Source organism: Ciona intestinalis, chromosome 5, assembly GCF_000224145.3.
Source record: "Ciona intestinalis chromosome 5, KH, whole genome shotgun sequence".
Classification (NCBI taxonomy): Eukaryota; Metazoa; Chordata; class Ascidiacea; order Phlebobranchia; family Cionidae; genus Ciona; species Ciona intestinalis.
Genome location: NC_020170.2, coordinates 2,414,408 through 2,430,296, shown reverse-complemented (window position 1 = coordinate 2,430,296; position 15,889 = coordinate 2,414,408). Strand labels below are relative to the sequence as shown.

General features: G+C 31.0%; 2 protein-coding genes across 4 annotated transcripts in view; both read left to right on the top strand.

The window, feature by feature from the left end:
• Positions 1 to 326: 326 nt before the first annotated feature.
• LOC100184453 (unconventional myosin-XV-like) lies at positions 327 to 7,102 on the top strand. Its single transcript, XM_002121250.4, has 12 exons — positions 327 to 641; positions 715 to 851; positions 1,158 to 1,247; positions 1,630 to 1,704; positions 2,518 to 2,678; positions 3,700 to 3,872; positions 4,048 to 4,080; positions 4,136 to 4,199; positions 4,740 to 4,910; positions 5,476 to 5,612; positions 6,128 to 6,201; positions 6,995 to 7,102. The coding sequence occupies exons 1-12, from the start codon at positions 581 to 583 to the stop codon at positions 7,100 to 7,102; spliced, it is 1,284 nt and encodes a 427-aa protein (XP_002121286.3). The 5' UTR covers positions 327 to 580.
• LOC100175084 (unconventional myosin-XV) overlaps positions 4,752 to 15,889 on the top strand; it is a 15,381-nt gene continuing 4,243 nt past the window's right edge. For 2 of the 3 annotated variants that reach the window (XM_026834675.1, XM_002124519.5), the window contains exons 1-26: positions 4,752 to 4,910; positions 5,476 to 5,612; positions 6,128 to 6,201; positions 6,995 to 7,079; positions 7,254 to 7,617; positions 7,683 to 7,739; positions 7,798 to 8,036; positions 8,155 to 8,203; positions 8,443 to 8,583; positions 8,926 to 9,012; positions 9,068 to 9,148; positions 9,358 to 9,438; positions 9,793 to 9,870; positions 10,068 to 10,194; positions 10,435 to 10,592; positions 10,811 to 10,969; positions 11,530 to 11,623; positions 12,546 to 12,666; positions 13,026 to 13,155; positions 13,526 to 13,693; positions 13,816 to 13,888; positions 14,149 to 14,299; positions 14,549 to 14,673; positions 15,028 to 15,122; positions 15,422 to 15,499; positions 15,584 to 15,689. In XM_026834675.1, coding sequence (XP_026690476.1) covers positions 7,387 to 7,617; positions 7,683 to 7,739; positions 7,798 to 8,036; positions 8,155 to 8,203; positions 8,443 to 8,583; positions 8,926 to 9,012; positions 9,068 to 9,148; positions 9,358 to 9,438; positions 9,793 to 9,870; positions 10,068 to 10,194; positions 10,435 to 10,592; positions 10,811 to 10,969; positions 11,530 to 11,623; positions 12,546 to 12,666; positions 13,026 to 13,155; positions 13,526 to 13,693; positions 13,816 to 13,888; positions 14,149 to 14,299; positions 14,549 to 14,673; positions 15,028 to 15,122; positions 15,422 to 15,499; positions 15,584 to 15,689 — 2,629 coding nt within the window. In that variant the 5' untranslated portion in view covers positions 4,752 to 4,910; positions 5,476 to 5,612; positions 6,128 to 6,201; positions 6,995 to 7,079; positions 7,254 to 7,386. The remainder of the gene's footprint in view (positions 4,911 to 5,475; positions 5,613 to 6,127; positions 6,202 to 6,994; positions 7,080 to 7,253; positions 7,618 to 7,682; positions 7,740 to 7,797; positions 8,037 to 8,154; positions 8,204 to 8,442; positions 8,584 to 8,925; positions 9,013 to 9,067; positions 9,149 to 9,357; positions 9,439 to 9,792; positions 9,871 to 10,067; positions 10,195 to 10,434; positions 10,593 to 10,810; positions 10,970 to 11,529; positions 11,624 to 12,545; positions 12,667 to 13,025; positions 13,156 to 13,525; positions 13,694 to 13,815; positions 13,889 to 14,148; positions 14,300 to 14,548; positions 14,674 to 15,027; positions 15,123 to 15,421; positions 15,500 to 15,583; positions 15,690 to 15,889) is intronic. The other variant, XM_026834676.1, reaches the window with a different exon arrangement.

Below are 15,889 nucleotides of genomic sequence, written 5' to 3'. Positions count from 1 at the left end.
TGGTACTAATAACTCCCTTTGGTGTACGTGTTTTAGTTGGCGACGCATACCTGCTATAGTGGGAATTGTAGTTTATTACATTCATTGTAAATACACGCATGCATTCTCGCCAGTCGTTATTACACAGACATAAAACACTGTGATTTGAACATGTGATGTCTTATTCCTAGACCACCAGCCTTTATACCTTGTTCTTATTGACAGAATAATTCCACCCTCATAAAATAAGCGTTACTGAGTAACTTATGACGTAATCACGCGACGCGCGTTTCGAAGTTAAAGTTTAAATGAGGCTTGGTCTATTTTATCGAGATGAACTAACAAAGCATTCCAGCGAGAAAATGTCGTATCGTTTTCACACTATATTTGCTCGCTGCAAATAACGTTTTGTATGATCTGATCAATCATTAACCGCGCTACGGTGACTTTGCGCAGATAATACAACGGGCAGTGAGTTAGGAAGATAATTCTATCAGGAGCACCGCTTTTTGTTAACTAGTCACCGATATTTAAACAAAAATCTTGCCGAAGACGGTCAGGGTATTTCTGCTGGTTGCGACCGCAAGAGGTTTTAGGTAAAATGGACGTGGACAAATTGATCATCCCGGCTACTTTAGCAACTTTGCTAAAAAAAGTGCCAGGTAAATGGCAACTCATAGTTATGCGTTAAAATTTGACAACTAAGTTAAAAACTTCTGTAACCTATGTTCCCAGATCTACCCGCTGTCCATTCGCCCATGAATAATGTGCAACAGACTACGCAGAACATATCTGGCTGGCCAGTAACTCGTTATCTGCCCCATGATATAGACGACTATCCTTTTTCTAAGTTTGTGAGGCAGATTTTTCAGGTAAGTTACAAAAAAACTTCAAGCAGCGATCGGTCATTTGAATGCTAAATCGGGGAATTCCCGATAGAGAAAACTCAGCAGCGCAAAAACAAAATCTTCATTATTTAATTTTAAGTTATAAGTGGTTTTAAAGTTAGCACTAATATCAGTAAGCACAGCAATTAGCTGCTCTGCTGGGTTATTTTGTTACACCTACCTTTTGTTACATATATACACTGTATACAAACTCGCACTCGGCGTATATGTATATTTACCATATTTGTGAATTATTTTAACACGCAGTTTAGAGTTTATATTTCAACACAGGGTGGGACATGGGGATACACGTCAAACCCAATTGCCGGCAGTGTGCTCGGAAAAGGTTCGGACCCTGATTGTGTGATATTAAACAGATTGGTATGTGTTAATTGTTAACCCATAATGTAGACAATCTTATGTCAAACCCTTTGCTATGTTACATATGCCTATGCTTTAAAATTATCATAATAATAATTTACTTCAATGCTAACATAAAAAATAATCATGCTATATCAATAAAAAATGTGACAATGCTGTCAAATATGGACTACTTTCATTTCTTTTATGTTGTTCTCATTTCTAGCCTAAGAGTTTTATTTTTAGCTTCATAACAAAAAGTAATAAACCGTTTGCATAACGTTTGATTTCCCAGTAATGGTTAACGTCTGATTAAAAATAGCGTCAAAAATTTTCGCTTGGCCACATAAAACATAAATTATACGACTCAATGGTATTGATTATTCAATCACATTATATATAGATTCTCCGTTACATGCTGGATGACAATTTAAAAGGAAAATCTTTAAAGTTTTTTGCAGACTACATCATATGTAATGTAAGTTTTCAAGGTCTTCATTTATTTTGTGCAACCTGTATAGTACTAGTATTTTGTGCTTTTAAAACAATACTGGCCAATTGTCTTAAATTTTTGAGCATGAAATAATAGTGAAGCTTTGGGACCCAAATCTTCTAAACATCTATTTTATATAACCATTTGTATTCAATTAATGATTTTTAAAATTCCATTTTCAAGGCTTTGTCATCACTAGTCAGTGATCAAATATACTAAATGTGACCTAATTTGGGGTCACAACCAAGAGGTTAATAATTGTTGTGCTATACAACTATTCAATTTTTAATTCAAATATAATATATAAATTTCTGAGACTATTAAAAGTATTATTTATAGACATGTTAACTACTGTACATTTACTGTGCAATAAACACACACATAATGTAACAACATGAAGTGACAATATTTCTTTAGAACATACATACCTATTTCCGTGTTAAGAATTGAAATCACATTTAAAATCAAACTGCACGTATATTTTTTCTTCTATTACATTTTCAAGCTAGGCCTATATAATATATCCACACATTCCGTATGTGGGATAATATTAACACTTTTTTCAAGCTTTATCCACGTATAGCTATCTTGCTTATTTCCTTTCAATTAAATGTGAATATGTTTTTAACTGTAAGCATGTTTTAACGACTGTTTTTTTGTAATTATATCCTGTCTTTTCGTTTAAAACATTTTTAAATCTTTGCTGATAAAACTCTTATGTTGTTATTATATTAATACCTATAAAAGGTATTATTATATTATTATGTATACATATAATTCATTTCTCTTGACCAACAGGCACAAAGAAACCCAGTATTATCAGATGAATTAATTTGCCAAGTAGTCTCACAAACATGGTGTAATACTTCGGACAATCACCATGACAGAGTATGGAGATTGTTGTCTCATTTACTCTCAGGCATCTTACCATCTTCACAACTATTCCCATATCTACTCAAGTATGTCAAAATTTATTTTATTGGAGATGTTAATTTAACTACAACAAATGAATATCTCCTAGTTTTTTAACTACCAACTAATGATTATCTACACATTACCTACAGTATGTCTTTCTTCATTTGATTCGATAGTTTATGTTAATTTACCTGCAACAATTGATTATCTACTCTTTTTTATCAAGGGATTTATACCCTTTTTGCATGGTCACTTTTATGCGCGTAAGTACTCGCATATTTACTCGCAAAAGCAAAGTTAACACGCATAACGTCATAAGCGTGTTATCTGCTGTAGAAGGTTGGTTGTTACTCGCATTATGCGAGTAATGAAAAGTTTGGTGGAATTACAGTTTCACTTTTAAGAGCTTAATCTTTTTCGGGTATTATTTTTACAGTTTTAAGTTGGTAATAGCACCATAAAGTGTAAAAATTTATTTTATAAACTAGGTTTAACAATATTGCGCTAAAATAAGCTTACTCAATGTTGATACGCGCATAAACCAATGACCATGCAAAATAACGCGGTTAGCAAGTTATCATATGACGAGTTAATGCGGATCGTTATTCGCATTAACTTTTTACCATGCAAAAAGGGTATTAGTATGTACTGTGTTTTAAATTTTTAATGCATCTTGTGTTTTAATACACCAGGAATGTATTATCAGAAATTTAATGCACCAGAAATGTATTATGTAGCTTAGCCTTAAAGTTTTTAGACCTATATTTAACTGAATATAAAATAAAACTTGTATTGAATTTTCACATTAAAAGTTTATTTTTTATTTTAACCAATAAAGTCACTGCTTTTGAAATCTCTCAATCATTATTACCACACAGGTTCATAAAGTATAAGGCATAGAAATACAAATAAACGAGAATAAACCTTATTCTAGCTCCTCAAGGCCTTAAGCAAATACTGTAATGTTTAATTTTACTGAATAATGACATAAACACACTTTATTTGAGTGTTTATCTTTAAATTACCAAGGAACCACACCTGTTTTAAACCTTTATTTTGAACCAGGTATGTCTCGGACCAGTCAAATGATTATTACAAAGGACATTTTCAAACAAAACTTCTTCAATCCCCCGTTCACACGGAAGTAACTTTGATGCGATCTTTCCCACCATCAGTGTTGGAGTGGGAGGCAAATAATAACTGCTATAAGATGGCATTAGAAGTTTGCTGCTCTGATGGTAAGTGTACTGTGCGGCTAAGGAGTTACCATGCATGTAACTTTGTGGGTGATTGTTTTTTTGTATGACTGACAATTTGGTTAAGCTTTAGTGACCACTGGGTTTGAGTTATTGCTGTTCAGAGTCTTTAATACACTTGGCCTTTATATAATAAACCATAATAAACTTTTTTTAGACACTTCAGTTTTTATTGGATATATCTTGCCCAGTACACTTGGTCTTTATATAATAAATTTATAATAAACTTTTTTTAGACACTTCAGTTATTATTGGAGTTGATTCTTGGAGCACAGCAGGGGATCTCGCTCACAGGACTTTGAGTACAAAGTATGTCAGTTGTATTTGTTTATTGGTTAACTATATGCACTTTAAATTAGAAGTAAAAGTAGGTATTTGTTTTTTAGCTGAACCTTGCATGCAAATGGTAATTGTCACAAATGTCACCATTTTAAAGTAAACAATGATATTTTATTTGTTCACTTGATAGCAGAATATTGTTGTTAATAATTAAATAAATTATGTTGCAAGAAATTAAAAAAAAGTATTGTAGGTTTACAGATTAAATTGTAAAAAATATTTAATGTAAAACCTGTGTGAATATTTACTATCTCAGACATAAAAGTAACTATTTTATACTGTTTCAATGTTTTTGCTCCTGCATATTGATTTAATGAGCAATGGAACTCTGATTTCTTATGATATAGTCTGTTATCTGCCATTAATAAATAGTTTGAATAAATGAATATAACATGAGTGTTCTGTTTCACACACCTCATGCCTGCTTACAAATTACCTAAATGTAACTATTTTGGTGAATATTATTTTTTTAAATAAACTTATTAAACATTTGTATCAATTATTTTTTAGAGGTTTACCTGCCATGAAAGGATGGACATTGGCAATTCAATACAATGATGGTTTTATACATGAAGAAAGTGGTGATGATTATGTCATGGACCTTGTCTCTAACATTGAGTTAAACCCGGAGATTCATCAGCAGATTGTGGCAAAGAACCAAACCATTCTCAGCTATGGCCAGTGTGTAATTCTTTTTATATAAAAAATTAAAATACCTGTATTTATGACAAAAAAAAGTTGTTATATTTTAAACAGACCACAACTTATTATAAGGTTAATTTGCTAACAGACTGTTATTATTTTTTTAAATTTTAGTAGACACAAACCATTTTTTGTTATAGTGTAGCCTGCTGTTTAATATGTGATATGTTAAGTACTGTTGGGCTTTTATTCAATAACTTCTACACAAAATATAATCATCTTATTTTTTTTTTCATTTTTAGTCCTAACTTTTTTTGTTATGAAATCCGGTGAAATCCGGTGTGGCAAAGTGGTTAGCGCACCTGCCTGTAATTCAGTGATAATTGGTTCAAGGCTGGTCACTACTATGTAAGTGAGTTGTGTCCAAATTACCAGCATCCTAAAAAAATGATAAAATTAAAAAAGAATAATTGCCCACAAAGTAACATACCTGGTAACTCAAAGCTAGTACAAGGTGTAGGAAACAGTGTTATAAAGACTGTTGTTTTTCAGCCACGCGAGGATAAAGTAAGTTACATTCAAAACAAAAAAACATTTTGTTCAGGTATACATTAAATGAGGAGGAGTTAAATGGCAGTTATGAAGAAGAGGAAGAAGATGAAGTTGAGAGTATTGGATCCCCTCCTCCAAGTAGCAGGAGCTACCGAAGTGATTCAGTTTTTCACGACAGAAGTTTTCATGGTAAATTTAATTTTTGTAAAAAACCATACTTGATGATGTTGTGTTAATTTGTTAGTATATATATATGTGACGATGTAACATTTGCCTTCGATGTGTTTATCAATTTCAGCTGTGCTAATAATTTTCCAGTGAGAGTTAGTGATTCTATAGCATTTTTTCATTTGTAATTACCTAAATATAAAATCATTAATCAACATAGGTAAAACAATAAGTGAACAAAAATCTGTATAAACCGATGTGTAACTAACTGTTTTTCCAACATTTTCAAAACATGGTATTTGGTATTTGGCAATAACAAAACTTTTTTTACAATGTTTCTGTAATAGTAGTATTGTAAAGTTGACATGGCAAAACACATCTTTAATTGCGACATAATTAAGTAAACATGTCATATTGAATGACTGCCTAGTACACAACAATTTAATCATTCACGTGTACTCAACATTTCTATGTACAGTTTTCATCGGCTATATAATTCTCTTAAATGTAATTAATCATTTTTTAATATTTCACAGAACCCACCCCACCAGCTACAAACAGCAATTTCTCGTTTGGTCCGCCAAACTTAAAATTTGTCCAAACTCATCGAGTAAGTAATATATCAAGTACTGTTTGCAGGATGTTAAGAATTAAACATTAACTATGCGTGCAAATATTGAAGTTAAAGCAATTTGTCACATTTTGTTTGATTTTTGACGCAACTACGCTCACAAAGTGCTTAATGACAAAAGCTTTAAACTTTGTTATCTAAAAAATTCACTGTACAACATTTTTGTGCCCACTGCACTGTTTATATAAAAGGAAATAAAAATATGTTTCAAATTGAAGGTTTCCTAATAAATTTTAAGTATATGACAAATGGACCAATAAATGTTATTTGACATAACATAAATTTTTCTTCTTGATCATAAAAACAAAGACCGTGGCAACAAAAATAATAAAGAGATGGGGATTTACGCTAAAACAACAGTTGTTAAAATATGCTTAAAATAAAAGACTATTTATAGATAAGTAAAAAATACATACAGATACAATTGCAACTCGAAGATTAATTAAAACAAATTAATAAATTAATATACAAAACAGAAACTAAAACTTCATATTAAATCTGCTCACATTATTTAAGAGTTGGCACCAATTTTTTTACTCATGATTGTAAACATTCTTATAAACATTAAATAAAAAAATTAAACATATGTGTCAGTCTACAGTAATATGTAAGTTTGAATGAAAGACTTTTTAAGAAACCTGAAATATATTAATTTCAAATACCGATAAGTAAAATAAATAAATATGCATTTTAGAAAGAATATTTTAACTGGATCAATATTTCAAATGATGGTACAGAAAAGTAGGTGTGATGAAATAATATTTCTTTTTAGGACTCCTCAATCCACCGACCTTCCATGGATCAATCTGCTTCTAATATAAACAAGAGGTTAAAAGGAGGTGGATCTATGATGAGAGGTAAAATATCATGGAAAATGTAGTCTATAAGAGCTATATATACCCAACAATCTCATAGTCCCCCAAAACGTTTACCATTAGTAGGAAAAACTGATTTTTTTTTTAAATAACAAATTTTATAAGATTTTGGGAATGTTTTGCTGTCTTTTTGTGTTATATGATTGGATACTTTAGGAAACATGAACCCAATGATGCAACAACCTATGATGCAACAGCCAATGATGCAACAGCCAATGATGCAACAGCCGATGATGTCACAGCCGATGATGCAACAGCCGATGATGCAACAGCCGATGATGTCCAACCGATGATGCAACAGCCGATGATGCAACAACCAATGATGCAACAACCGATGATGTCACAACCTATGATGTCACAACCTATGATGTCACAGCCAATGATGCAACAACCAATGTCTTCGATGCAGCCAGGAATGTTTCCATCCTCCATAAGTGCCATGTCATCTAGTCTGGACCCATCAACTCAGCAGCAAATGTTAATGCAACAACAAATGCAGATGATGGTGCAACAAAACATGGTCAGTCACTTTTTATTAACAATTGAAATAAAATCTTTCTAAAATTATGCAATATTTATGACCAGGTTCAACAAGCTGCACTTACAGACCTGATAAAGAAAACAAGCGAAAAGCAGAAAAAAGTTTGTAAACGCTACAAAATTATCAAAACAGTTTTATTAACTTAATTTACACCTGCAGGAAAATTACAGGCGCCGATCTCCATCTCCAAGATATAGGTCCCGTTCTCCTGTTGTCAATGAAGTTAAGTCCTCTTCCTTTAAGGATAGGATTAAAAAGTTAGAAAAAACAGAGGAAATACCCAAGCCCCCCACACCCCCAACAAGCCCTAAATCCCCTAAATCTCCAAAATCTTTTAAACCTCCTGTTGAAAAAGTGGAAACTGCATCACCCGAACCAAAAAAGAGGGAAGTCAAAAGGTAACATGGTCCATACTTTATAGTATATGGAAACTATTTAAAAAAAGCAGCATTATTAGAAATCTTCAAAAGAAATTAATTAATGGAAATATTGATTATGAGAATGTTATTTTCTCAGGTACCCAACAGAACCACCAAAACCACCAAGCAAAGATCTGCTTAAAGAGGTGAGATTTTACTTTTACATTTTGTAATCGTTTATCTGATATTTCCCAGTTTTAAAAATTCTTACAAGCAATAATGCAAAATGTTATAAACAGTAGATTTTATAACATACGGATTTTATTTTATAAAAAAAAATTGTTTTACTTCTGCATAAATAAATTATTTTCTGTGTCTTGAATTAGCTACAAGTTTAGAAGCGCATTGCCAAAGAGAACGGTAACTTATTAAAAATTTCATACAGTTGGATGATATCAGGGATCCAAAAGGAACTGTTAAGATGTCGTTTGCAGAGAAGCAGAAATATTTTCTTCTTAAGTCATTGGCTCCACCTGAAGAAAAACAACCCCTACAACCACCAAGGAAAAATGCATTTCTTGGCAAGGTTAGTTTTTTCACACAAGTTATAATATAAATGAAAAAAATTGACAAATTTTATTTGTTTTTTTGAGTTTTTATCGTTTTGCTGCCAATTTCTTTCTCTTCTCCGTTTTAGTAAGCCGTTTAAGTTAGTCTGTTACCTTACTCAAAGAGATAAATAATATTATATGTTTCTGTTATGTTTTAAGTTTAAAATTATTCTGCTTATTCCGATATACGTTCCTATTTTCTGTTTACATTTAACTCTTTTTGTTTTTATAACTAATGGACTCTTTGCAGAAATTTTTAGATACATAAAGAAAGTTTTGGTTTGTAAACACAGATATTTGGTGTATTTTCTTTGCAGAAATTTGACATATATGAAGGTGCAAACAATGAAGATCCCGTCAAAAAGACGGAACCTAAAAAAGTCATTGATCCAAAACCAAAATCAGTTGAGTTTTTTTGTATTTTTCCTTTTTCCTGTTCTAATTTAATTTATATTTCAGCCCGAGGATTCAGATGATGACAACACACATAAAAAAGCGTTAATGCTTGCTCTGATGTCCAAGAAAAATCGACAGGAACAGGTTTGAGACTTAATATAGTTTAATTGTTATACATAATATTTTCAAAAGGCCAAGACTTGTATTGTGTTACAAAGTCTATCCTTGGTTTAGTAGCCTGCAAATTAGTCTTGTAATGTTTTTGGTTAGAAAGAAACCAAACTAATTTTTATTCAAATCAGTAGCAATTTTCTTTTTTTATTAAAATGTACTGATAATTTCCATTTTTATAGCAGGCAGAAAAGAAGAACGAAGCCGTTTACGCGAAAGTGAACAAACCAACTCCTTCACCGTCCATATCTTCACACAGTGAAGTAAGTTCAACATTTCCGACCTTACAGAAAAGTAGTTAGCATGCTTGCCTGCAGCTTAGAGGTTTTGGGTATGGGCATTTGTGTCCTTGGGAAATAGACTTAACAACTATTTTTCAGCCCAGTAGTCTCTAATGGGTTGTCCCAATTGCCAGCCATATAATAAAAAAAAATTCCCTTTTAAATAATCACTACAAGTACATACATTACTCATTAACTTATAAACTCATAAGTAGTCATAAGGTCTCTGATATAGAACACACATGTTCGCTATTGTTGCCATACATAGCCAAATAAATCTCTGAAAAAATGCGACCAATAGTGTAAATTCAAAAATTAATTTAATCTTTTTTTTAGGAAGATGAAGATCTTAATCAGAGAAGACTAGATGACGTGATGCTGAGGAGGCAACATTATGATAAGACACCAAAACAGGTAAGTTCAAAAAATTGTCGCAATATTCCATCTTTGTGTGTTGTATGCATGTATGTATTTATAAATACTCCTGACTTGGTAATTTGTAAAAAAAATAATGTTTTTAGAAAATAAATTGAAAAAAACTTATTATTTTTAAAATTGAATGTAAAATGTTTTTTTTATTATTTTAAAAAGTTGTAAACATGGTTTGACAGTATGTTCCTGTGGCTCGTCCATCGACTGTGGCAGCGCCTAAAATATTGGAACCATCTCGTAAAACTTCAGTAATGAGAAATACTTCAAATCTGTCTCAAAAGAAACAGGCAAAAATGCTTGCAGCACGTAAGCACTTCAAAGTTGGTTTAGTAATGAAACAGTCAATATATGCCTATTTGTTTTATGTGAATTCAGTGTACATAACACTTACTGTAAAATATAAATTCAAGAGTGTGCTTGGTGAAGCCTAAAAAAAAGCTAGAGCATTCTAAAAAGCAAACAAAAATAATTTATGTTTAGATTTTATTTTAAAACAATTAATTTCATCTGAAGTTTGTAAGAATTCCATCAAACAATTTATTTTAGGTTTGGATACTGACTGTCACACAACTCAACATTCAACAAAACACAATCCAGTTGCAATATATCGCAATGTAGACTGGAAACTAATGGTCCGGAAAGAGTATTTTCTTCCAAAAGAAGCATTCGACAGTGCAGTTGTTGTTCACCTTCTGTTTATACAAGTATTTTTTTGATTTTATTGAAATGTTTTATTTTCTCTTGTAAAAATATAACTACTTTTTATTTTTCACTTTTGTAAAATTTTCCGATCATTTTTACTTAACTGAAGATAAAATATCAAGCCATTTAAAGTTTGTAACAGTTTTGCATTTATTTTTTACTTTTAGCATCCACTATCTTTTATCTCTGTACATTAATTCAACCATTTCATCATGTACAGATTCAGAAAGACATACAACGAGGCTCACCAAGAATATTACCGTCTGAAAAACCAAAATCTCTTCCAAATGAAAGAAGCTCGACAGCTGTAAAAAAGAAATTCGTTGCTACCGCCATTAACACATGGAAAATTTATTTCTCAAGAATAATTCGGATTAAGGTAATGTATTTTGTTTGTGCATGTTGACAGGCAATAGTAGTTCCTAATTTTTTATGTTTATAGCACACTAGAGATTTTAAAAAATGTTTTTTTTTATATAATTTTATAAAAACATAATGAAACTTTTCCATAAACTATTGTTAAATAATAGTTTTTTCAGCACACTTATTACAGTTTAAAAAACCATGCTGTACATGATAAGTACATCATAAAAAGTTTATATTTTAGCATCCATTTTTATTTCTGATATCACTAAAGATGGTTTTAGTTTTAAAACAAAACATTTAAAAACTACGATAATAATGTCATATATATATGGGCTGTCTTGTTTATATTAATACAAACCAAAAACTGTGTTTTATGCCCCTAAATTGTTGGTTTGATATATCGAATTCCAAAAATACTTTATGTTTACACCTCAAACCCACAGTCAGGTTGTCTGCTGCAAAGTTAATATTAAACAGCAAACTCGATAACTTCAACTCATATATCAGCTCATTCAAACAAGCCTTGTGTATGCAGTATGTTCAACAAAGTTTAAATTAATATTCTAAATTCAGGTTCTTGAAGTTTCCTCTCCCTCTCATAAACATCTTATGAAATGTACTTTGCTCAGTGTTGGAAAGTCAGGAATTCATTTGTTAAAAGAAACAGGTGACCAAACAAGGCCTTTTTTATTTTTTAAGTATATTTATTTGGCAATTTGGACCTAGAAGTAAATTTCACAAGTTTGCAATTTCTTCTGTAAAATTATGTCTTTTACAAACCTGTATTTTTGTAAAATACAAATTTCCTGTATTGAAGAACTTTTGTACAGTTTAAAATTGAAACAAAAGTTTCATAGCAATGGTAAATGTAAAGTTTTAACGGGCACATTTTAAGATGTAATGTTGCTTCAATGAAACTAATCGGTAATGTTAACCTTTTACCATCTTTTTTACACACAACATATAAAATTAAATTGAATGAAATTTGTAATGAAAACATAGGGGGTAATATAAAATTAAATTAGTTTTCTTGGCACCATTTGTTCTCATAAACAACTTTACAACCTCAAGGTTAAGGTGGCTTTGCCAATATTTACATTTAAACATTGTTATCTGCCGCAAAAAGGTTCTATACTTTACCACAAGTGTTCTAAGATTAAGTTTTGCCACAAAGGAATTAATGATGAACATGTTTTGAAGTGAATAAATGATATATATAGAATGTTCCTACCTAAATATTATTTTGAAAACTGTACCGTTTAAAACATGTTTTCCATCTAATAACTGAGATATAGTTTCAAAATCTGTTATTGCCAACTACCATAGGGAATGTAATGTATATATTTAGTAGCTGGGTAATTTACAAAATGCAATAGTGACTAAACCATTTTAAAACCGTGCAATATTGTAACTGTAATTTACAAACCTCCAAAACTGCTTGTTTGGTTAACACTGGATTGTCACAAATAGATCTTGAAACATTTTTTGTTTATTTAAGTTGTTTTAGTGAACTGTCCACTCATAAGAATATAAATTCTAAAAGCAACATATTATTAATTTTCATATTTTTATGTTTCTGTTGTTTTTAGAATCAAACAAATGGAAATGTGAAGAAAGTCTTAAGTTTACTGATGTTAAAACTGTCAACCTGAAGTCAAGTAATGCATTGGTCATTACTTCTAAGCATGGGGTCCTTACATTACAGTCAAAGTGAGTGAGATCTTATCTATAAGAACCAATTACCTAGTTTTATACCAACATATCTAAGATGATGTTTAACGCATTACTATACGAAAAAAATATTAAAATTTTTATTGGTTTGGAATTTTAATATAAGTTGTTACTACCCAACAGCTGCTTTGTGCCAAAATTGTTGGGTGTTAAAAGGAAACCCAGTAATGTGTTCTGCATTCTAGTTTGACAAAGCAAAAGAAAAGTTTTAAATATGCTAAAAACTGTTGTGTTTCGTATAACAATTGATTTTTTCTCATTTTTTTAAAATAATATATTTATAATATGTTATTCACGAAAAATTATCCAATTCAGAAAAAAAATTATATTTTATCCAGGAAAGTGAAGTCAATGAAGAATTTTATCCTCTTATTCATGAAGGGTGCTCCTCAGCAAGAAGTCCTTGTTTCTCCTGGAAGACCAATCCCAGTCCTCCCTCCAATCCAGCACTCAGATGAGGAAGAAGAGGTAAAATTTTTAATTTGTTTTAATAGACTGTTTGGGAGAAAGTATACAAAATGTATGTGTAGATAATTTATGAAATTAAATTCAGAAAACTGTCCTAGGAAAATCGCAATATATGAATGTGGATTATTTATCCTTGTGGTAAGGCATGGTATTTGTTACAACACAGGTGTTCTGTTTCATTCACCTAGTTGACACTTTTTATGTATGACCAACAATTTGGAGAACACATAATTACCTCTTGGTTAGAGCAATTGGTGTTAAGTGTCCTGCCCAAGATTACATACACTACAATAGTAGCAGCATCTAGCCCCGAATTTAAAACCACTGTGCCAGGGAGCCAATTTAAATCGTGTAAAATCAACTTTAAAAGGATGAAGAGCAAGAAGAAATTGTTTCAAGGCATCGACCCAGTCGTTCAGACAGCTCTTTTGAAATCCAGCAACCTCCAGATGATGGAAGAGAATATTCCATTCGAAGATTTGCTCTCGATTATTTTAAAAAAAGCAATAAAGTTGATAAACTTCTTCAACATACAAAGGTTTGCAGTTGTGGGTGCAAAAAAAATTATATACCTGTTTTTATTTACATATTTTAAACATTGTAGCATTACTAATACTATAAATAAAATAACTGTATTCAGTAATGCTATTTTTATTACAGAAACCACTGAAAAGTTCTTTGATCAGTTATGACAACAAAACTAACGAAGAGTTAGCTGTACTTACATTCAATGGTATGTTATAGGGAAAATAATAAAGATATACTTTTCACACCTTTGTTTATTTCTAAAAGGGAAATTAACACATGTTTTAATACTTTTAAAAATTATATTAAAAATTTTAGTTTTAAATTTTGTTTTTTAATAACGTTTTTTTGTTTGATTTATCATCAGCAAAAGTCACTGCAATCCGTAAACCCAAGAGACCTTATCAATGTCTTGCAAAAATTTATTTTATTTTTGTTTGAAATTAATTCATTTTAACACCTTTTTAGCTATTCTTGTGTTTTGCCGAGATGTGATTGGAAAAGGTCAAAACGACTACACAAACATTATCAAAGTGTTAGCAGTGGTTCGCAAAAACTTGCCTATGTCTGATGAGGTGTATGTGCAAATTGTCAGGCAAACAAATAGAAACAAACGCCAGTAAGTACAAGAATATCCTAACTGTTTAAACTAATTGTTGCTGTGTTTTAACTATTACAGTCAAAATATAATCACCAATATTTCAAACTTTCATCATTTTTTTATCAATATTTCAAACAAAATTTTTCCTAAAAATCTTTTTTTATTTTGTGTTAAAACATACCATAACAAAATCAGTATTTTGAACAGTTTGTTACTTTTGCTATATCCTTATTTTATTTGTCAGCTTACACATTTTGTCCCCTATAGGGATAGCGCAGAAAGAGCATGGAGGCTGTTGGCATTTTTCACTGCTTATTTCCGCCCAACAAAAGTTCTGCTTCCACATTTTCTTGCTCATCTCAACCAAAAGTGTTCAGAATCTGAAACAGCAAGTATAAGAAACAGTTTTTATAATTTCATTTTGAGACATTTTTTTCATTCATACGTATATGGCAGAGGTTCTATATATTTTCTGTTTGTACTGACAGATGCACAGCATTTGTGTGTATATAGATCATTAATCATGCAATGAATATAGTATTTTATTTTTAAGTTATCTGTATTATAGCAGGACATAATCATAACTGCTATTTATATAAACATTCATTTATTCATTCATTCATTCATTCATTCATATAAACCTTAGACTGCTTAGTTCGAGTATATACATAATACAGTTTCCATTCCACAATGTGTATGTGTTGAAAAATCTTTACTAGTTCACAAAATATAAATTTTAAATTCAGACCCTGCTGCTGTTACACTCGTTAACCTTCAGCAAACATTAAACTACGGTGGAAGAAGACACCCTCCAACTGAGGTGGAAATTCAAGCTATATCTGTGAGTGAATAAATAAATGAATGAAAATTACTTTATCCTCGCGTGGCCGGAAACATCAGTTGTTATAACACGGGTATTCATACACTTCGTGCCAACTTACGAGTTGCCAAGTACGAGTTGCCAATTTTTGAGTGATTGTTTTGATACCAAGTTAAACTTAAGGTTCTGTATTGTGTGTAACAGTGCTTGACAGTTGTAGAATAACTAATTTTGGGTCTATTTTAATGGGTAAGAAGCATGACATTGCATAATATTTGTTACTATACCTCCACTTTTACCTGCACTGTTTTTCCCTGCAGATTGGTAGCACCTCATTTGAGCAGATCTTTATTCTACCTGGAAGAATAAAGTGGGAGTTCAAAGTGAACACAACCACTGTAAGTTTTTCCATTTATTTAACTGGTAATTCTACATTACGAAAATATTTGCATGATACCTTTAGTAATTTTTAAAAAATTTAGGTTGTAAAGCAAGTAATTGAATGCCTGGGTCGTGAGTTTGGAATAACTGACCAACGAGAACTGAATGAATTTGGAGCTTTCTTATTTGTCATGGAAGCAAACAAAGGTAAAAAAACATGCTTTATCACCAAAATAAATTTCCATTAAAATGTTTTTATTAGTTTGAATATTACAGAGTCCAATTTCACTTTCGAAATTTAAACAATTTCTAAACAACATTCACAAACAATGCTGTTGTTTTGTTATTTCTATTACTAANAAATAGTAACTCTAGAATCTACACCTTATGTTAAAATTACAATTTAG

Excerpts from the sequence above, each read along its gene's own strand:
- LOC100184453 (XM_002121250.4), top strand. The coding sequence starts at position 581 with ATGGACGTGGACAAATTGATCATCCCGGCTACTTTAGCAACTTTGCTA. Across the intron at positions 642-714 it reads TTTGCTAAAAAAAGTGCCAG|ATCTACCCGCTGTCCATTCG; the intron begins GTAAATGGCAAC and ends CTATGTTCCCAG. Across the intron at positions 1,248-1,629 it reads GTGTGATATTAAACAGATTG|ATTCTCCGTTACATGCTGGA; the intron begins GTATGTGTTAAT and ends CATTATATATAG.